The 21,835-nt window shown below is 45.8% G+C and overlaps 1 protein-coding gene across 3 annotated transcripts in view; it reads right to left on the reverse strand.

The window, feature by feature from the left end:
- The window catches only part of mei4 (meiosis-specific, MEI4 homolog (S. cerevisiae)), a 26,553-nt gene extending 4,873 nt beyond the window's left edge, over positions 1–21,680 (reverse strand). Inside the window, exons 1-4 of one of the 3 annotated variants that reach the window (XM_069177476.1) lie at positions 21,566–21,680; positions 19,690–19,938; positions 17,513–18,072; positions 10,484–10,606 (exon numbers count right to left, since the gene is read on the reverse strand). In XM_069177476.1, coding sequence (XP_069033577.1) covers positions 10,484–10,606; positions 17,513–18,072; positions 19,690–19,938; positions 21,566–21,626 — 993 coding nt within the window. In that variant the 5' untranslated portion in view covers positions 21,627–21,680. Of the gene's footprint in view, positions 1–10,483; positions 10,607–17,512; positions 18,073–19,689; positions 19,939–21,496 lie in introns of all 3 variants that reach the window. The other 2 variants (XM_069177475.1, XM_069177477.1) reach the window with 2 other exon arrangements.
- Positions 21,681–21,835: the final 155 nt, after the last annotated feature.

Consider the following 21,835-nt stretch of genomic DNA (forward strand, 5'->3'; position numbering starts at 1 on the left):
ACATGCTGCTAATTAGTGTTTGACCTGCGGTGACGCACAGCTTCACCTCTATCTTCGACTACGACTTTACGTCAACACTCTGTCACGAGGTGTTGCTTTATTTTGTCGTCACTATTCACCTGCACGCGTTTAAAGAAAGGCGAGGATGCAGAAAAAGACGCCAACACGAAAGAGAAAAAGAAAAAAGACCGAGGGAAATGGAGGGAAAAACAGTTATAAAAAAAAAAGAGCAGAAGTGCTTCACAGAAAATATAAAAAGGCAGAGAAAGACGTAATCTGATAAAAAGAATAAATAAAAAGGAGAAGGATGACAATCAGAGACGGTGCGAGTGGAGAGGGAGGCGGACAAAGAGCACATGATGAAGCGGCGCTCAGCTCCGAGTGTGAAGGGCAGTAATTTACCGATCAAGGACGCAGACTGATTTTTCAGTGGAGAGGAAAAAGAAAAAGAAAAAGCCCCAGAGAGAGCGAGACGCTTCAGACGACTCACAACCAACGGGATCTGTCAGCCGAGCCGGACCGCCGCTTCACCGAGGTCGGCCCACCAAAACCCACAAACTTCATGTTGACTGGCCCGCGGCTCCGATGTAACCTGAAACATATTCCTGAACACGGGTACATTTTATAACTTTCACTTTCCCTTCCTTTATGTTTTATATTGCTTCAGGTCTCGTGTGGATTAGTCACAAAGAACAACTCGGGTTAAAGGCTCGTGATTTGGGTTCAAGTTAAGACTTCCTGAAGGTTCGAGGACTTTTGTCGCCATTTTACAACACGAACCACTCGGTTAATGTTAAGGAACGAATGCCATCATGTCCAATAAAACACCACCGTGGTTCATACGCCGTTACACTATCTTTGATTGAACTGAAACTTGGTATTTTGGCCGTCGCCATCTAGTTGTTTTGGAGCCAGAATGACCATATTTGGACAAACTGGGGCGGAGCGAGCTGATTCGATCTAATTGGGCGATCTACATAATAATGTAAATTTTTGTCCGACAACAATCCAAAGACCAAAAATATTCTGTTTACAGTGATAATAAATGGGACAAAAAACATCACATGACGGTCTTCAGACACCTTCAGTTTATGTAAATCTAATTTTCAATTTCTAAAGTTTGGCCTTTTTTTCGAATCAATCTGCACTTCATATCCCAGAATAACAGACCATAAAATGGTTTTTGATATTTTTGATGGGAAAAAAATTGCAAATTCCGTCCGTCCGTCTGTCCGTCCGTCCCTCTGTCCGTCCGTCCCTCTGTCCGTCCGTCCGTCCGCCGCCAGCAGCTCCCAGGAATCGATTTTTTTTCCTGCCTCTGTCTTGTAGAAACGTCCTCTCGCAGTGTTTTATTTTTTCCCCCGACCGTCTCTTTCAAAGCGGCCCGTTGACAATCCACTGATTCCACTGACAGAAAATCAATCCAATCTCCTCCACGTTGGCGTTCTCTGAACTCGTATCTTGACATCTGGACGGGCCGGCGAGGCGGAGGAATTCACACTCACAAAAAAAAACACAAAAAAAAGACTATCCTCTTGTTTTCTTAGTTTATCTCGTCATCAGAAACCCCAGAAAGTTCCACCGGGGTTGGATTATTATTTCTGAGGTTACGGACGGGAGCTCACTTCTGTCACGTCGGGCCGGCTGGAGGCGGCTGATTGGACGGCAGAGACCCCAAAAACACCAAGTTTACCGCGTTCACTCGCTTGGAAAGACTCAATCCAGTCGAAATGCCACAAACGAGCTTCACCTTCCACCTCAAAGTCCTTTCATCCTTTTCTTTCATTCTCCGGCTCAAAAACTAAAAGATATTTCTGGAATAAAAGTTGACGTTTCGAAACAGGATGAAACAGGTTTTTCAGGTTTTTAGTTATTTAACTGGAAGTAAACAAAAGTCAGACATGTTGGGAAAAGATAAACAAGAGGACCGGGACGAGTATTGATCCAAACCGCCGTCGACCTTGTGCTTCTTTCATTTGCTAATCATCGAGTCATAATTATGTCCTTTCAATTATCTCATTTGCAGATCCTCCACCCACCTCTGATCCTGGTTCTGTTAACAGATGCTCCGCCCACCTCTGAGCCCGGGCTGTTGACAGAACCAGGATCAGAGGTGGGCGGAGCATCTGTTAACAGAACCAGGATCAGAGGTGGTTCTGTTAACAGATCCTCCACCCACCTCTGAGCCCCTTTTTTTGAAAATGATGATGACTATGAAACTGTGTGTAACTGAAGACGAAGCTCTGCAGTCTCTGTTCAGTATAAAATAAATGCATTTATCCTGAGAAGGTTTGTGGAATGACTCTTCACGTGATGCTGCATGCGACCTGCAGTTGTTTCATGTTTTTCTTCTTTTTCCAGTAATAAATCTGATCTTAGTCGAATTAAAAAAAATCTCAATAAATGTAAAATAACCTGACTGAAGCTGTTTTCTTGGTGTGTTTTTCATCCTAAACGTTTCGGTTTCTGACATTTCGTTTTATACTTTCTCGGTTTTGAAAATAAGTAACAGAAATGTAAATTGATGCATTTTTTTTGTTTGTTTTCAGTGAGTTCTGTTTTGTTCCAGACGTCAGGATCTGAACTCCTCAAGACTTCCCTACCGGTCCTGCAGAGTACTTTTTGTTCCTCGTCTCCACCGGTTGACCTTTTGTGCTGTTCCTCTACATTAAGTTTAAAGTCCAGACTACATATTGGGGTCAGCGATCCGTTTCAGATGATTCTTTAGCTGATTTTATGTTCCAGGTTTTCTCGATGAAGGTTTTCTTATTTCTCTTCATTCATTTAAGAACAAAAGTGATATAAAACCAGCTGTGTTGGGATGTGCAGGTCTGTCAAAAACTGGCCACAGCTGATAATCAGCTGTTAAAATAGTTTAAACTTATTACTTTTCTGCACCACATTTTAATTAATATTATACAACAAAATAAAAGAGATCTAATTGGTCAACTGACATCACATCCTGCTCATCACTTGAAATATGACTCCACCTCCTCAATGAGAATATAGAGTTAGAATTTAATTTCGTATCATATGTAATATAATATAGTTTCTACTTGTCGTATTAAATGTGATCCATTTGGTGAAATCAGGTCTCTTTTGGTCCTTTTTGGTGGAGTTAGACCGGTGAAATGCACGGAGAGCAAAGGACAGACGATGAGTGCCCTGAATATAAAAGCACAAACAGTTGTTGGTTCATCATTTCAGAGGCTCCATTCAGAAGATTTCAGCAACAATTTCTTGGAATAAATTCCTTTAAGAAATAGATTTTTCCGTACAACCTGCTACTGAAAACAACCTCAGACGCTCCTTTAAATACTCCAATGGTTTTGGAGGCTGTGAAAGTTTAACACTTCAGAGGATTTTGGGAATAAACTGGTCGACAGTTTCTCTGTCTGTCTGTATAAATTCATAAACTGGAGTTTTGAGCAGGAGGTTTTTTTTTTTTTTGGCAAAAACGTAACTTTGTTCTGAGCCAAATTGCTGTTCTTTAAATGTACTTGGCAACGGCGCAGATCGGTCCAAATATTGGCTTGATTATTTTTACATTTTCTGCAGCAATGACAGGCAAAGCTGAGACAAAACCGCAATGAGTGTGTGTGTCAGGATGATATAAGTTTGCTCTTCGCTGATTTGTAGGCCAGACAGATAGTAGCTCAACTTAAAATGCCAAAACCATTATGGCGGCGACTGCGATGCTCCTGCTTTATTGTATTTAGAGCGTCCTTAACCTGCTGGTGGGCGACACAAAATAACACGTCTGTCCCTTAAAAGTCAGAAAGACGAGTGTGTTACTGAAGTTCATCTGATAAAAAATAAAAATTCAAATCTCATCGTGTGACGAGGAGGCCGTGAAGGCCGCGGAGCCGTATGTTTCCCACCGAACGGCTGCAACCCAATCAGCGCGGTTATCTGTCCGCCATCGGCAGGACGCCCGTGATGCCGGAGATTAGAGCGGCCGATCCGACAGAGTGTTTCAGTGACAGCTGAGACAGGCGAGCGCTGTGGGAGGACGACAGGCAGCTCCAGAGCCGGAGAATGCTAATTAATTAAGCCGTCACCACAGATGCCACCGTAGCTTCAACACAAAAGGATGCGGAGGAAAATTTAAAAAAAAAAAAGTGTCCTGAACAAAAGGCAGGAAGGAATATGAACGTACAGGGATACGATGGACCTGCTGCTCGCTGCTCAGGAGAAGGATGAAGAACTGTGAGAACAGCCTCGTTTCTTAGAGCCGGAGATCGTATGAACGCTGTTGATCGTATAAACGCTGTTAAAATGGACGTCAGGCGATTCCTGATGTTTGGTCTCAACCTCGATTTAAGTCCCGGCAGGATTTAAACGCAGCAGGACACCAACTCCTTTATTCAAATAGCAAAAGTCTAAAGTTCTGGTGTTGGTGCTCAAATTAAAGGCCCTTTTCCAAGTGTTGTTTTAACATCAGGTCTTTTACATCAAACGCACAATATTACGACGTGAAAAAGACAATTATTATTTTATTTTTTTGGGAAGGAAGTTGATTTTTCGCAGCTTTTACACTGCGAATAAAATACTGCAATAAAATGGAGCTCGTGTTTACGACACGGGAAGTCGTGTTGCAACGTTGTGCTCGGCGTTCACGCGGTGAAGTCGTAAAAACGCCGTTGCTAGGCAACAACAACGCGGACGGCGTCGAGAAGCCACAGAGGCGAAACAAGGGAAAAGATGATGATGAACATTTTCCTCAGACGTAGTTTATTATCTAAGTTATAAAGACAAACTCCACGTGACTAAAACTACAACATATCAGCTGAACATCCAACCAAACATGAACCTCCACGACCTCTGACCTTTCTGGAAACGTCAGCAAACAACGTCACGACTCGTGAACTCGAGGTTTGTAGAAAATTCAGACTTCGACGTCGTGAACACCACAAGAGGGCACCGTTCACGCGGACTCTTCTCATCATCCACCGATCCCATGATGGATTCAGGTTTAGGTTTTGGACCCGTAAAGAACCAGAGCGGTCGGAGTTGATTTGTCGCCGGCTGCATTGATCTGCTGTCGGAGTCTCGTCCTGCGACCGTCTGCAGCCGTTTATCTGCACCTGAAGAAGCTTCCTCCTCTCTTCTTCTCTGTACTTCCTCTATCTGCTCCCAGCATCTCCACTTCTCAATTTACCGCTGACTCGACTCAACGCGCCAGCTTCCTCCACTAACTGCACTGATGTCTCCCCCCTTCTCTTCCTGGGAAGGTGAGTTATTGGCTCCCCCCCCCCACCCGGTGAGTAAAGAGAAACCCTGACGAAGCTCGATGCAGCCGAGAGTCGGGCTGTTTGTAAGTCAGCGTGAACATTGAAGACGACCGACTGATCTGCAACCCGACGACAAATCACACAGAGACATAATTCACCGGGGAAGTCTGATCAGATGGTTCAGCACAAAACAGGTTGAGGAGGAAAAAGAGCAACTAATCAGCTCATATGTTAGAAGAAGTACATTTCAACTGTGATTGGAGAGTTTTTGCCAAAGTTGATTAATTTTCTCCAAGTGACCAGAAAGAAAAATGCCGAATGTTCCCTAAATATATATAAACCGTTTCCAAGAGGCTCAAACATTTGCTTTCCCAAATATGTCAAAAAAGCTCAACCAAACTGACGAACATAATTCAAAACGCAAATATTTCACCACATATCATTCGTCATGTTGAGCTCATCTCCAGTGTTTTGTGTCGAGAACAGAAGCAGAACGAAATCGATGCGACGTCGTCTTTATTTACTGATGCAAGATGTTGACCATGAAGGTCGTCTTCGTCGGACTCTCCGACTCGTCGCGCTCTGACTGCAGCAGCGACGCTCTGATCTCATCTCGCGCCGGGTCGTCCCTGAACCAGGCGCTTCGCCGTCCGACCGTTTCTAAAGAAAAAAAAACTCGTTTCAAACCAGAACAGTTCGTAAACACTCGACGGGAGTCAAGGATTTCACGCCGACCTTCGAAAACCCGCGGAGACTTGGCGTTGTCGTGGTGAAACAAACTGAGGCAGGAGTTCAGTTTCTAGGAAAATGTCATCCATGTGCAGAGCAGCAGCTCATCTCACGACTCCTGGAGATTTTCTCTCCTCGAAAACAGCTCAGAGAAAAAGCAGTCCCATTAAAACCACAATTCAGAGGCTGAATTCATCTCACCTGAGGTGCAGATTGGGCGACCCGGCGCTTCAGAAAGCACTCGGGGAGAGTTTGATACTCAGCCTGATATCTAAAGATGAAATGTGATGAGTCCTGAAAATATTCCCCGAGCATTCACCGAGGGCCGCGCAGCCAAACGGGGTAAATTGCTCTGGCGCCGGCCTTTCGACGCGTCGGCCGCGCTGCTCATTTCCGCCGCCGAATCCCGCACGGCTCCAAAACCCATTCGGCACCTCCAAGCCACGTTTTAATATCCCCGAGCCAAACCTAATATCATTAAAGGCAATCATCCCAGACACGGGCAGGTTATGAAACTCATCAGGACATGCTAATGAGGAGCTAACGGAGAAGTTTCATGGGATCTCACTGCAAACAAAATCACAATGGAAGGTTAACCGGCTCCCTCCGACTGTCTGCACACTCACGACTCATTAATCTATCAAAATCCAATCAAGACATGTTCAGTAACCATTATTTTGAAATTCATTAATTAGGTAATCTATGAGATGATATAAGACTTGCTAATCATTCACGACCCAATAGGCTCCAATAGGAGCTTCCATATCCTGTTTTCAGTCTACAACAGCCGACAAAAAGCCTATATGGACCTGAGGTGTCAGATCCAGCACGGAGGAAGACACGTTGATGATTGACGCTTCGTATAACCAAAGAGATTCTGAGAACAAGCATAAAGGGCATAAGTGGGCGGGGCTTATACCCAAAAAAAAGAGGTATCTTGCTGTTGTTGTTGCTGAATAAAAGGTGCATTAATGTAACTGTTTTCAATAATGCACATTATTAGAGGGTTCTTAGGAGGTTCTCTGGGATTCTGTTTCATATCCAAACAAAATTAGGATTTTATCTTAAGAGAAACAAAATCAAATCGGGACCTTATGAATCAGACTTGAATCGATGTGGGAAACCAGTGGCGACACTCAGCCCTCAAACAAACAGTGAACTACAGATGCCCACGTATTGAACGCCATCATGAGTTGGAGCACGTCTGAGCCCTCTTTTACACCGAATCCTGCTGTAAACCAATAAACAGATTAATCTGCTTCCTCCCTGTTGAGCAGCTGAGTTTTTTTTTGTTTGTTTGTTTTTTTTACTGTTTTCCATCCACCTACGATTCTCTCCACTAACTCAGTAAAAATAAAGACAGAAAGAAACCACGGTGAAAGACGAGGCAGCTCGCCACAGACCACCCACAGTTTGCATTAAAACACAGACGCCGGGACGCCGACGGCCGAAGCTGCATAGTAATAACGTCCGCCCGCCATTTCCTCCTGCCCGGCGGTTTCTGTAGCTCCTGCTGGATTTATTTCAGGGCGCCGTGTCCCGCGGGGCTGCGGATGTTTGGTCTATGCCACCGAGTGTCACGCCCTCTGACAGAACAACGCAGCGCCCAGATGGCGCGGCTTATCTGTATGCTGCGGCGCACCGAGGACGGCGGCGGGCCGCGGCGTCTCCGGAGTGCATTCAGGACATTAACCGCTCCGCTCGCTGATAACCGGTGTCCTTGAAACATCCACAACAGCCTTTCTGTAGCGGATTCCTCCGACAGCTCTGAAACGCAGTCATCCACGGTTTGTTGTGTTTAATCTCTGTATCATCATGTGAGCAGATTAAGCAAAAATAGGATTTAATATATGCTGAAATACAAACACAGAATGTGGAAGGGAGACTCTATAATGCCGTAAACGAGGTCAACACACACCATCAAACTAGGAAAACTATCGTCTTCCACAAAGCTAATGAGAAACATTCATCTTTGAGACAAGCGGCAACCAGCGGTGACGTCACCCGTCGGTTTGTGAACGTTATGAAGCCTCCAGTTCAGATTCTGTCCGTCGCCATCTTGTTTTTTGGGGGGCCAGAAGTGACCATATTTGGACGAGCTGGGGGAGGAGCCAGCGGTGCATCTGACCAATCTGATCGGAAACCTGACGATACTATGCCCCGCCCACCGATAGCTCTAACCTGAGTCTATCATCAATTTCCTGATTAATTAGATCAATAAATAGAATAAAATATCAATGCTTCACACCTGAAGTTGAGTTTGTAGTTTCACATTTCGTCCTCACTGTTCATGAAAGGAACCGAGCGGACCGAGTAAAGAAGAAGAACGACGTGAGCTGCTGACCAACTCGTCGTCCCGCCCATTAGCTCGCCGCTTTGATTACGTGTTCTCCAGACAAACGACTCGAGCGACCGTTCAGGTCACCGCTGCCACGACGCGAACGATAACAAGGAAATGAGGCCAACGATGTGTGAACACGACACGGAGCCCTTCAGCCATCAGCGCCCGTCCGCCTCAACCTCTGGAGCAGGAAGGCCTGAGTCAGCGAAGAGTCCCGGGACAGATGGGAACTATCTGCTCTCTGAACCGCCAGCTGGAAACGGCCCGTCTGCCGTCTTCAGATTATTTAACTACGACTAACGATGCCCAGTTTAGACTTTTCTTGGGTTTTTCTTTTTAAAAATAGCATCTGGTTTCCACATTTAAATAGTTGCTTACTTTAAATGGCAATAAACCTTCTAATAAAAGGATATTCTTTTGTCTTTTTCTGGCCGTTTTATCATCACCCTCCTACTTCCTGCCTGCAGTATTTTATTTTTTGAATTAAAAGTAATATCTCTATGATGTGATATTTGCTCTGACGGTCTTCTTAATCCTGATATTTATCATCAAAAATCACAGGAGTTGGAAGTGAATTGACTGAAGACATCAATTTCTCGGATTTTCCAGATAAAGAAAAATCCTCCACGCTGAGAAACTTTTCTGTCGGCACTCCTGACGTCTGCTGTTGCCGAGGCGGGGGAGGATGGGGGGGGACGGGGGGGGGGGGGGTCTGTTCGTGACTTTCATTCAGCCCTAGGAGCGGTTAAAAAGCTCTTACAGTTTCATGCAGGTAGTGTTGTGAGCAGCGGCGGCTCTGAGCCGAGGAGCACGCTCCCGGCGGTCTTTGTGGCGTCTCAGCGGGCCGTCGGCATGCCGACATCCAGTTTAATGTCAGTCAGAGCCGTCGGCGTTAACGTTCAGGCTGAAATCATCTGCAGTCATTTTTTAATCCTGAGAACCACTGTTGTCTTTTCATGACCTTAAAAGGACTTCCTCACAGGGAGCATCGTGACCTCTGACCTCTGACGGACAGCTTGCTTCGGCTGAATCGAAGGTTCCTGTCACGAGGTGACAGCATGAGATGTTCATGGAAATATAGACGTGGTCTCCTCTCCGGTTTTTACATAATAGGGGCTCTTCCCCGGAGACCCCCCCCCCCCCTCCTCCTCATCCCCCCCGAGATAACGAACTGCAGAGAGCTGCCAATCAGAGGGCGGTTGGGAAGGGGGGGTGGGGGGTTGGTGGGTGGAGGGGAGGGGTTCCCGTGGACACGCTGCCGGCCCGCCGTCTGACTCTAAAATGTCAAACCTCCACATTAGCAGGTCCACATCAACTAATCTGACCCAATTACTGCTGGGTCTGCTGAATCCTGGACCGGAGGACCGACTCAGGCTCATTACTGCCGGTCTGCAGGACACGTCGCCCCGGCGACGGCCCGGCAACGGCCCGGTAATGGCCCGGGGCCGTTTGGCATCGTTCAGCATCTCCGGCGAACAGCAGGGTTCAGCTGTTTCTGTCTTGAACTTGGCTCTCAGAATAAAAAACGCAGTGTTGATAAAACTGAGGTGTTTTTTTAGCATCGCCTGACTCGAGAGGCTCCCTGGAAGAGAAAACAGGCGCAAGTGAGCATGACCGACCCCGCTCAGCGAGGTGGGGGGGGGGGAGCAACATCATCTGTATCCTGCTCCTTTTGTTTTGTTTTGTTTTTTAAAACACACATTTCCACGAGGAAGGACCCCCGGCGGCTCCACGCTCAGCTCTGCCTTTCACAGGAAGCGGCGCCTTGAACGCACCGCGGACGGGAAGCTGCATCGATCACGGCCGGCTCAGGAGGGACCGCGGCCGCGAGTCGATGGGGGCAAGCTGTTCGCACCTGAGGGCCTCGCACAAAGGCCGAGTCTCCGAGAGCAAAGAGGTGAAGTAAACGTGTGTGTGTGTGTGTGTGTGTGTGTGTGTGTGTGTGTGTGTGTGTGTGTGTGTGTGTGTGTGTGTGTGTGTGTGTGTGTGTGTGTGTGTGTGTGAGGAAGAAAGACGGGAATAAACAAAGAGACAAATGCTGCTTATACCAACTGTAAAATGTTCATATTGATTTGGCAGCAATGCAGGATTCAGGGGACCAACGCTGTCACCAAGCCAAAGGTTGAGGAGGAGGAGGAGGAGGAGGAGGAGGAGGAGGAGGAGCAGCGGGGGTGTTTACCTGCCAGAGCTGCTCAGCCAGAGCGCTGATCTCAGAGAGGATGTGACGAATGAGGAAGGAGGCGGAGATGCGGCTGCTCGCCAGCGCCATCAGGTTCTCCGTCAGCGTCTCTGCAGCCGCCGGCTGAAGTTCAGAAAGATGAGAAAACTCAACTTTATGACGATAAATAAAACAATAAATTATGAGCTGACATTTGGAGGACAGACTCGTGAACGGTCGTTTGAAAGTTCACAGAGTTTAATGCGGTTTAATAACCTCCATGATGGGACACTTCCCTGCTCCGTACGGTAGAATAACAACTCCTCAGGACAGCATTCATTTTACCACTCTGGAGAAATGGAGGGTTTTACATGGTGGTTAAAACCCAAATGGGCTTCAGAGCTCCCGACACATTTGATTAATAATATTTACAGAGTTTTAAATGGAATTAGTGACGTTTTAGGAAGTTCTGTTCTGTGAAAACTAAATTCAACCAACAGCTAGCGGTGCACCGCATGTATGAACGACACCGTTAGTCTCAACACGATTTATCTGCTGATTACAATTTCTACGAAACCAAAGCCACATCTCTACATTCCTTCTTTTAAACAACCGACTAAATATTTCAGTGACGTCACGTGGCCACCAGGTGGCGCTGTGGACGCTTTTTAACTGCAGACAATATTTCTCTAAATTTTTTCAGAACAGCTGGAGGAAAAAAACTCAGCACAGTTTATTTCTGAAACAGAATTAAAAAAACATCAGATACACTTGATACAATCCAGCCATTAAAAAACTAATTACATAATAAAACTAAATTAAAAACCGATAAGCCAAAACAAAACCCGAGGACATACATGATCGGTAATTAAAACTCAAAACAATAATGTTAAAGTCTTTAAAGCCTTATTATTACAACTAACTCTGGAGATGATTTGGTTTGATGCAACCTGAATGTTTGTCTGGTTCACGAAGTGTTCCTCAACGTTCATCGATCACTCGGTTGTTATAAGAAACGTTAATCTACAAATCCATTCTGCTGCTGAATTCACACCTTCGGACTGGTTTGTGTCCAACAGATTAAAATAACTGTCTGAAGAAGCTGTCGGATTACCGGGTCGCCACAACAGGACCGAAGGATATTATTGCAAGTCATCTCTGCAGGTCCACGACTGACAGGACTCCTCGGAAAGTAATACAACACAAAGATTAATCATGTCAGGACGGGAAAATCAAAATCTAATAAAAGAAATTCATTCTGTATTTTATTTGCTGCTCAAATCCCGACCGTAACAACATGTCTTCCTCCGTCTGAGGCTCTCGGCTCGGATTTTGAGGCGGCCGTGACACCGACCTTGTTTGGTTTGGACCTTCGGACGTTTCAGTTCGTCCTGAAACCAAAATATCAGGTGTGAAAAGGAGCCTCGGACCAGAGGAGGCGGTCGCTTTCAAACCCATTACATCATCACCCTTTAAACAACAGAAGAAGAACAAGCTCCAGAAGAGAAGTAGAAAATGAGTTCTGGTAGCACATCGGTCTCCGTGGTCCAACGGTACCAACTCAATAATAAAGTCCTTTAATCTTTCTCTTATTTCTCTCCTCTCATATGGAAAAAGGTTCCCGGCCAAACAAGCAAAAACAGCGACATCCCGCCGCTCCAACCAATCAGGACGAAGTACAGCGAGACACGGCCGACGTCGGCGACGATGGGACGAAGCTTTTTCAACATTGCAACGTGAAACCAAAAACATGAAACCTGGTTGAAACGTTCAGGTGTGGAAACCAAAATGAAAGCTTCATCTTTAAAAAGCAGCCTCCATCATTCACTGAAACAGCTGCACACGCTAGTTTTTATAAAACCGGGGAGGATTTTCAGCTCCGTGGCCGAGAACTCATTAGTTTAACTTGTTGACGAGAATATCGACAATCAGCTGATGCTCATTTTTCCAACATCTAACCGGGAGCAGCTGAACACATCCGATCGCTCCGCTGTCGTCCTGCCAGGCGGCAGCAGGACGACACGTTTGGCTCCGAGACGTTACGACCGGTTTCTTCTGAGGGATTCGTCTGGTAACCTTTAAAACAACAACAAAAAAGCTGTGATCTTCAAATGAGAGCGAGCAGCAGCAGCAAGTGGAAGAGGAGTTAAAAGAAGAGAGTGAATTTAATTTGTGTTGCCTCTGATTACAGCGAGGGCCGAACGCCACGACGACAACGGGAGAAATTGTCTGGAATGATTATCCCATCAAGAAATGAATTCACCATTTGAAAGGACTGAAGAGAGGAGATTGTTATTCAGCTTTCCTCTGCAGGTTTGTTTTTCTTCTGATGCTCAGGATCGTTTGTTTGTTTGTTTACTTGCAGAGTAAACAAACAAAAACTGGAGATGCTGTTTCTGAGGCGGTTTGATTCTGTGACCGAGGTCCGTTTAAAAGTCCTGCAGCGTTTATGGAGAGCAGAGCTGCAGTTTACAGGACAGTCAGTAAATCAGACGGCAGCATCGAACAGGAGACTGAAAGAAAGTGTTTATTGTTCCAGGTGAAGTCGTGCGAGGTGACCGATCAATGATTGATCTGTTCATACCCACTCATGGTTCCCATGGTTCGAAGTATTCAGCAACATTTCTGAACGGACGGTAAATTAAATGACATCAAAGAGACACAAAATGATTTAAATATTAACAAAAAAATGTCCACAAAGAGACAAAATGTCCAGAAAAAGACACAAAGTGATGAGAAAGAACCAAAAACGGACTCGGAAACACAATTACCACAAAATGTCCAGCAAGAGGTAAAAAAAAAACCTATATATATATATAAAAAGAAACAAAAATGCACTAAAATGACCACAATGTCCACAAAGAGACGCAAATGTCCATTTTTCTGTCCATCTCTTACACAACTTGTCCACCGAGGTCATCATTCAGACACTTTTTAATGCATTTCCTCTTCTTTTCTTTGGTTATCGCAGCGTTTCCTCGACTTTCTTGCACTTGTATTTATTTTTCCTTCCTCTATGAAACAGCTTTGTGTTGAACTACAGTGGAAGGCAGCACCGTGTGGAGAATTAACAGAGCATTTTTGTTTGAGGCTGAAGTGGATCCGATATAAAAGAAGGTGATGTGAGATGTTCCAGCGGACTGGAGGACGTCTGAAGGTATACGAGGCCGAGCTGCTCTCCTCTCTGAAAGCTCGCTCCCTGAAACACGTCTGCAGCTGAACACAGTCGGAGTGACATTTCAACGAGGCCACTTGGGGATTCGGGATTTGCAATTTGGCCGTCGGGGCTCTTCGTCTGGTCCAATCTCTCTCTCGCCTCCCAGAACGTTAACGACTCCTGCAGGTGCGTCTGAGGAGCCGAGGCGCAAAACGAGAGCTCTTCAGGTGCCCCCCCCCCCCCCCGAAAAGGAGGAACCTCCGCAGGGTGAAATTGCAGCTGTTTGAGATGGAACGCACTCAGACTGAAAAAGCACTTTGCCGACTCCTCCAGAGGACTCGTTCAGACGTTTTCATTGTTTGGTTACAGAGAACAGACCAAAACGATGGCGGTTTCCCAACAGGACCAAACCGTCATCTACGACCAAGACAAAGGTTTCTATACGACTAATTTTAACGCTGTAACACAAAGGCTTTTGGGTAATTCGGACAGGAAGTTGAGGCAGGCTGTCGTCATCCATTAAACCACAGAAGAAGAAAAAGTAGAGGTAAAAAAAAATACGTCTGTGACACCAAAAGCATGAAAATCTGGTCTTCAATCGACTCACCAGTCAAACATGAAGAGGACAAAAGCTGCAACAAAGATTTGATAACATCCAGTAAAATCTACAGAGTAACTATAAAGAAGCATCTGATCATATTTCAGAAGAAACCAAGTAGTTCGAGTGATTTTTACGAGCAGAAGTGTCAAACCTCAAATGTGAGGGTTCGCTTCTTTTATCCATCTCACGAAGCAGTAAACTCAACTGGTTTCGGCCGTACGGAGACAAATAAAGGTTAAAAGAATAAATCACTTCGTGCACACGGACATGTGGAAGACTTATCTGGACGCGCTGCAGCTGGACGTCGCCGCCTCGTTTCCAACAACCCGTGATTCATGTTCACACGACGTCGCATGAAAGAAGACTTCCAGAAGTGTGTTTACGTGAACACTCTGCTGAGGAGTTTAATTTAGAGGAGGAGAGGAAGAAGAAGAAAGGTTATTTTATTCCAATATACCGGGATCAGCCTCAACATGCAGAGCGCTGACAGGTGAGGGGCAATAACACTGATTATCCCGTCACGTTGGCACCTGTCAGGCGAACAATCGGCTCCTGGAGGCGGAGCTTGAGGAGCTGAGAAAAGTCTGAAAGGAACTCCTGAACATTATATAATTATTAAATAATGACCTGATCGGAACTGAGCCAACTCCAATTATTTCAAATGATGGTTATACTCGTTTCCAATCACCTGTCTGAAAGCAGCACATTTTTTCCACCGTTTCAGGTTCTTCTTCTGTGGTTTAAAGGAACGAGAGAGAAGTAACGCCACCGACTGTATTTTTAGGAGCTTCTAGTAATGAATGAGGGATTATTTTCAGATGGACCTCCAGAAAACTAATAAGAAGGAGTGACTTTAGCTAACAACACCGAGATAACTGATGGACACATTTTATTCACTTTGGATTTGATGAGAGAAGTTGAATGGGAGTCTATGGAGCCGGAGGCTTTTTGGAGCCGACCTCTAGTGGCACTCGGTGGTACTGCAGCCTCATTTTTCAGACCCGGAAGTTTTATATTAAGTCTCTGGTTTTCCCCAAAGTTTAACATTATTTTATTATTTATTCAGCAGAATAAACTCATCATGTTGGAGACAATAAAACTGAAACTATTTGTATGACAATCAATGGTCAAATAAATATTAGGGAGCAACTGGGTATGTTTCCTCACAGGAATACAGTGAACTGATTCACGTGAACATCCCGACTGACACTGACACTAAAAGGTGACGAGTTGGCAGGTATTTAAATGTTAAAAATATTTAAGCAAAAGAAAACCTCAGCAGGACGTCTGATTACAGTTAGCTTCCTCCCCCCTTCATGTTGTCAGTTGCAGGGACGCCCAGAGGAAATCACCCCCGTGGTGCGTGAACACTCTCCACCCCAGACAATCTCATCCCACTACAGATGTATAATTGTTTCTGAGCAGCGTGTTTAATAGATTAGTCCGGTGTCACAATGTTTTAGAGTCATGTGCCGCTGCTGGTTTTTTCCCTCCGCTGGCACTTCTTGATCACGTCAGGAGTCCTTTCCAGTATTATAATCCCCCCCCCCCCTCCCGCCCTTCATCTGTGACCTCCCCCGCCACATCTGAACTGTCGCGAACACTCAGTTTGACTGGCAGACTGCTGGAGAGTTCACTGATCGGCAGACATATAAAAGAGTTCATTAACAGGTATCTTCAAAGTCCTTTTATTATGGAGGACGTTAAAAAGAATGCAAATTTTTATGAAAAACTGAATTAACGTGGGAATAACCTCACTTTGCTTTAAAATACACGTTAAATTAACTCAGACACTAAGATACAGTTCACTTTATACCGTGTAGTGGCCTCCAGTTCAGATTCTGTCCGTCACCATCTTTGCTGGTTCGGAGCAGGAAGTGACCATATTTGGACGAGCTGGGGGAGGAGCCAGCGGAAGATCTGACTGATCTGATTGGAAACCTGACGATACTACGTCCCGCCCACCGATAGCTGTAACCTGACTGAACCACACGCCTGTCAATCAAACAGACACGCCCCCAAAAACAGGACGCTGCCGTCTTCTCCCCATTTCCAGTCAAAGTTCACCATGACAACCAAACAACTTCAGATTCAAACCATCAGCGTCAACAGACCTCAACGCTACACGAGCCGCGAGGTGTCGCGTTCGAAGCCCAACACTCACATTTTAAAAGCCATTTCTCCGCCTGTCGACGCCCACATCTGGCACATCTGGCTCGGAGAAACGAGTTCACGCCCCTTTGATCAGCTGCTGGCAGGAAACGCACCGAAAACACCGAAAGACTCACGGCGACACGACGAGATAAAAAAAACATTAACGACACTCACACGGAGCTGCTGGCAAGATATGGATGAGAGTCTCATTGTTTATGACTCAAGAAGCTGCTGCTGTAAACGGAGCGTCTCGCTGCACTCCAACAGTAAATCAATAACGTCTGGAGCTATAAATGTACCCGAGCACACTTCGTTTGGGTCATTTTTCAAACAACAAAATGTTCAGCTCTCCGGGAACCCCGACGGATGTGATAATTAGAATAGTTGCAGGTACAAGACGTCCACGGACAATAAAAAAAACAAAGATAAAGTCCGTGGAGAAGAAGCTTCAGCGTGTGCACCACAATATTTCATTTATTAGATCCATTAATTTGACTTTATGGTGAGATAAATCCAATCTTCCTCAAAAGTGCACAAAAAAAAAAAAAAAAAACAGTTTCTTGAACTTTTTACACCCAAACAGTCCCGCCCCGCCAAAATAAGAGTTGGAGTTCTGAAAACCAGACTGTGAAACATGAAGTTAAATGTGTTTTAATTTCCTGAAACTAAACTAGTATGAGACTATCACACTCTTCCTCTTAAAGAAGATGAAGGTCTGATTTAGTCCTAACAATGAAACAGTGATGACACATCCAGCTGATGTTCCTGCTGTTTTAATCCTCTCTGTGTGATTGTGATTGGTCATCGCTTTACCGGACGACCACTGAACGTCTCAATTGATTAAATGGACTTTTAGTAAGAAGAAAAACAGCTGATTAAATTATAGATAGATAGATAGATAGATAGATAGATAGATAGATAGATAGATAATAGATAGATAGATAGATAGATAGATAGATAGATAGATAGATAGATAGATAGATAGATAGATAGAAAGAAAGAAAGAAAAAAAAAAGAAGAAAGAAAGCCGTCCAGACTCGAGGTGTTTGTCGCTGGTTTGTTTGGACGTTCATATTTCCCGTCTCTTCCTGTGACAACGTCCCAGTGTGACTTCAGTAGTAGTAAATGAATCACTCACCCTGCTGGTCTGGTTCTGGTGCAGCAGCATCCGGGTCATCTCCCTCAGCGGCTCCTCCAGCCGCTTCCTGAACTCCGCCGACGGCATCCTCCGAGAGCCGTAGAGCTCCATCGCTCGGGCCGCGACCCGGCTGGCCCGCAGGACCAGGTCCGGGGGTCCGAGGGCGGGGGGATCCCTGCAGGCCGCCACCACCGAGTCCAGGAGCTGGACCAGAGTCTCCTCTAGCACGGACCCGGCCTCTCCGTCGCTGGACCACAGAGCCTCCGGACCTCCTTCGACTCGCTGCAGGCTGCACAGAGACTGCAGGAACTGAACCTGAGGAAACGCTGTGTCTCCATGACGACCTCCGGGGCGTCGGGCGGGGGGCGGCGGCTGAGGCTCCGAGTCCGGCAGCAGGAGGTCGGGAGTCTCCGAGTCCGGCAGCAGGAGGTCGGGAGTCTCCGAGTCCGGCAGCAGGAGGTCGGGAGTCTCCGAGTCCGGCAGCAGGACGTCGGGAGTCTCCGAGTCGCTTCCCGGACCGAACAGATCCTGAGAGGCTTCGTCCGGGCGGCTGTCGTTTTCTGGAAGATTTTAGACGGGAAGACGTTTTCTAAAACAGCAGAACAATCCATCGCTTTAACGATCTCATCATCTCTACAGATTCATGGTTTTCATTCAGGCACGACATTCGTCCAACAGTCCAAAGCTGAAATCCTCAAATAACTTACCAACAAACCAAAAAACACGCAGATGTTAAATTGACTATAATAAAAGAATCAAATTAATGTAGTTAAGAAGCTCAAAGCAGCAAAGACAGAAAAAAACTCACTAAAACAATGAATGTATTAAGAAAATCAATGCTGATTCATTTTCTATCAAAGTTGCACAATAAATGACACTATGCCCCGCCCACCTGTATCTGAAGCCTCACTGCACCACAGGCATGTCAATGGCAGTCTATTGCGGACAGCCCCTAGTGGCCCTCAGTGGTACTGCACTTTTGTTTTTCTCCCATTTTTCAGACCACATTCCTGTCTCACTTACCATCCTGAAGATCTTGTTCACGTCCCAACGTACATCATTTTCAGGGATTTCAGGCCGTGAGAGTGAAATCAGAAGTCGATCTGATCTCTGAGACGCAACCTCCATAATTTAGATTTTAGAAACCCGCTGATTTGTTTTCTTGGGGGGAGTTTTAAAGGATCTCGAAGCTCAATCAGGAGCCTGAAAATCTGAAAACAAATCAGTTCCATCGCTGCTCTGGATCCGTTGTCACTGCTGTCCTTTATTCTCCTGCAGCACCATAGCAACAACAATCGGCTCACGCTGCCTAGGTGGAAGAATAATTTTGCACAATTTTCCTCTCGAAAGAAGAAGTGTGATCTGTGGTTTGGTGTGTTGGAATAGAGCCGCTGCAGGGCTGAAATATGAACTCTGTGGTTTGTGACATCATCTATCGACGTTGGTACTTTATGGCATAATTATCATTATTAACTGGAAACTTTTTACAAAAAATAACATTCGTAGTTTCCCGGGTCTGAAAAACGAAGCGTCTTAAAATCATTATGGTGTCGTTATTTACGTCATATCTTCCCTGTGTCGCAACTTCTTTTGTTTACGAAGACTAAAAGGCAACAGGAGTGTAATATTTATTCAGTGTTCGATGCCAGTAACAGTCTCCTCTTCTTCATGAGGTGTTTTATTAAATCCTGACGGAGCTTATACTGTAAGAGTGGCGTAAAAACGAGCAAAAATAAAAGACCATCATCGACTAAACTTTTACGATGGTGACAGACTGAGCTGCGTGCGAGGCGTTCAGGGGCCGTCTGTAAACCGTAGCTACAGAAGATGAATCTGATTTACGCTCCGCCCCTTTAAACGGAGTGAAAACTCCAGATTTGTGGTGAAGTATTGTTACATCCGTCCACTCGCGTCAGATTAAAGCCGCCCTTCAGACGTCCTCCCCCTCAGCACCGAAAGGCATCAACAGGGACACGCTCTGCCTTTTGGATATCTTTATACACCGTCGGCACTTTTTGTTTTCTGACACCGGCTCACCTCTCGGAGGAAACAGCCGCTCCGCAGGTCACTGAATGAATTACTCCGACTTCTCAAGGTGAAACCGACCTGAACGGCTCAGACCGGCGGTTACAGGAGCAGAGGGGATGTCTGGTATGGACGCGGGTATCCGGCCTCACCTGCCGCCTCCTCCGCGCTGCTCCTGGTGTCTGACGTCAGCCTGGAGAGCAGCAGCTCCTGTCGCAGCCTCAGCACCTCCTGCTGCAGCCCCTGGGCTCTCCGCCTCCAGCTTTCATCCCGGCTCTGCAGCTCGCCGCCCAGCGCCTCGGCGTGCTGCCGGCCGCTCATACCCGGGGGCTTGTTCTTTATTACGGCCGCTGCCAGGGCCACTCTGGCTCGGGTGGAAAGCCACTCGGCCGGACTCGCTCCTGCAGCGCACACAGGGAGGAGGGAGGAAAGAGATGTGAGAGGAGGTGCAGGTGTGTCCTGAAAAAAAAACACTATTATTATGAACGTAACTTGGGGTCTCATTTATAGCTGATGACGTACTTTAACCCTCTGAACCAACAAACTGTAAAAAAAAAACATCCACCAGGAAAAAGAACAAAATCTCAGCTTTCAAGAAACTTTTGTTCCACGTCTCATTTAAAATGCAAAGTTTTTCCTCAACATTAGAAGACTTAATGTAAAACCACAGTGGAGAGCACTGAATCAGCTGTCTGTCTGCCTGCCTGTCTGTCTATCTATCTATCTATCTGTCTGTCTGTCTGTCTGTCTGTCTGCCTGTCTATCTATCTATCTATCTATCTATCTATCTATCTATCTGCCTGTCTGTCTATCTATCTGTCTGTCTATCTATCTGCCTGTCTATCTATCTGTCTGTCTGTCTGCCTGTCTGTCTATCTATCTATCTGTCTGTCTGTCTGTCTGTCTGCCTGTCTATCTGCCTGTCTATCTATATATCTATCTATCTGTCTATCTGCCTGTCTGTCTATCTATCTGTCTGTCTATCTGCCTGTCTGTCTATCTATCTGTCTGTCTGTCTATCTGTCTGTCTGTCTATCTGCCTGTCTATCTGTCTGCCTGTCTATCTGCCTGTCTGTCTGTCTATCTGCCTGTCTATCTATCTGTCTGTCTGTCTATCTGTCTGTCTGTCTATCTGCCTGTCTATCTGTCTGCCTGTCTATCTGCCTGTCTGTCTGTCTATCTGTCTGTCTATCTATCTGTCTGTCTGTCTATCTGCCTGTCTATCTATCTGTCTGTCTGCCTGTCTGTCTGTCTGTCTATCTATCTGTCGATCTATCTATCTGTCTGTCTGTCTGCCTGTCTGTCTATCTATCTGTCTATCTATCTGTCTGCCTGTCTATCTGCCTGTCTGTCTGTCTATCTGCCTGTCTATCTATCTGTCTGTCTGCCTGTCTGTCTGTCTGCCTATCTATCTGTCTATCTGTCTGTCTGTCTATCTGCCTGTCTGTCTGTCTATCTATCTGTCTGTCTGTCTGCCTGTCTGTCTGTCTGTCTATCTATCTGTCTATCTATCTATCTGTCTGTCTGTCTGCCTGTCTGTCTATCTATCTGTCTATCTATCTGTCTGCCTGTCTATCTGCCTGTCTGTCTGTCTATCTGCCTGTCTATCTATCTGTCTGCCTGTCTATCTATCTGTCTATCTGCCTGTCTGTCTGTCTATCTATCTGCCTGTCTGTCTATCTATCTGCCTGTCTATCTGCCTGCCTGTCTGTCTGAATTCATTATTAAACTTCACCTCCAGAGTTTTTGTCCACAACATTTTAAAACTCAAGTCTGAAGCTAAGCTAGCAGTTCACTCTAAAACCAGCTGGTGTAGTTTTAATATAAATCCACCTCATGTGGTTCTGATCCATATTTACTACAGAGAAGAGGAAAGTAGCTCAGCTGTGAACAAACAAACAAACAAACCGACACTCAGTTTCAGGAACTTTAAAGAAACGTAAACATCTGTGAGCTAACGTTAGCGCAGCTAGCTCCCGACGCTCCGACGTTGATTGGTGCTCTTCGTTAAGACACCTTTAAAAGGACCTTTTAAAAGTGTCTCCTGAGTCTCCGCTAACGGCCGCATGTCCAGCTCGGCGTCCCCCATAACGACAGCGGCCGGCCGTCCGGGTTTACAGGCGAACGTGGCTTCAGCAGGTCGGACCGGTGTTGCGGTGAAATCCGTGACGGGAAACATTCTGCGACACCGGAAAGGCCGCCATTACAAAACCGGAAGTTAGCTGGTGACGTCGCCATGTGTAACGTGTTTACGAGTATTTATATTATTTATTATATGTAATATCGCACATGAATAAA

The sequence above is a fragment of the Embiotoca jacksoni genome, unplaced genomic scaffold (genome assembly GCF_022577435.1).
Source record: "Embiotoca jacksoni isolate LCO1_2020_lvr unplaced genomic scaffold, fEmbJac1.0.p SCAF_73, whole genome shotgun sequence".
NCBI classification, from domain to species: Eukaryota; Metazoa; Chordata; class Actinopteri; family Embiotocidae; genus Embiotoca; species Embiotoca jacksoni.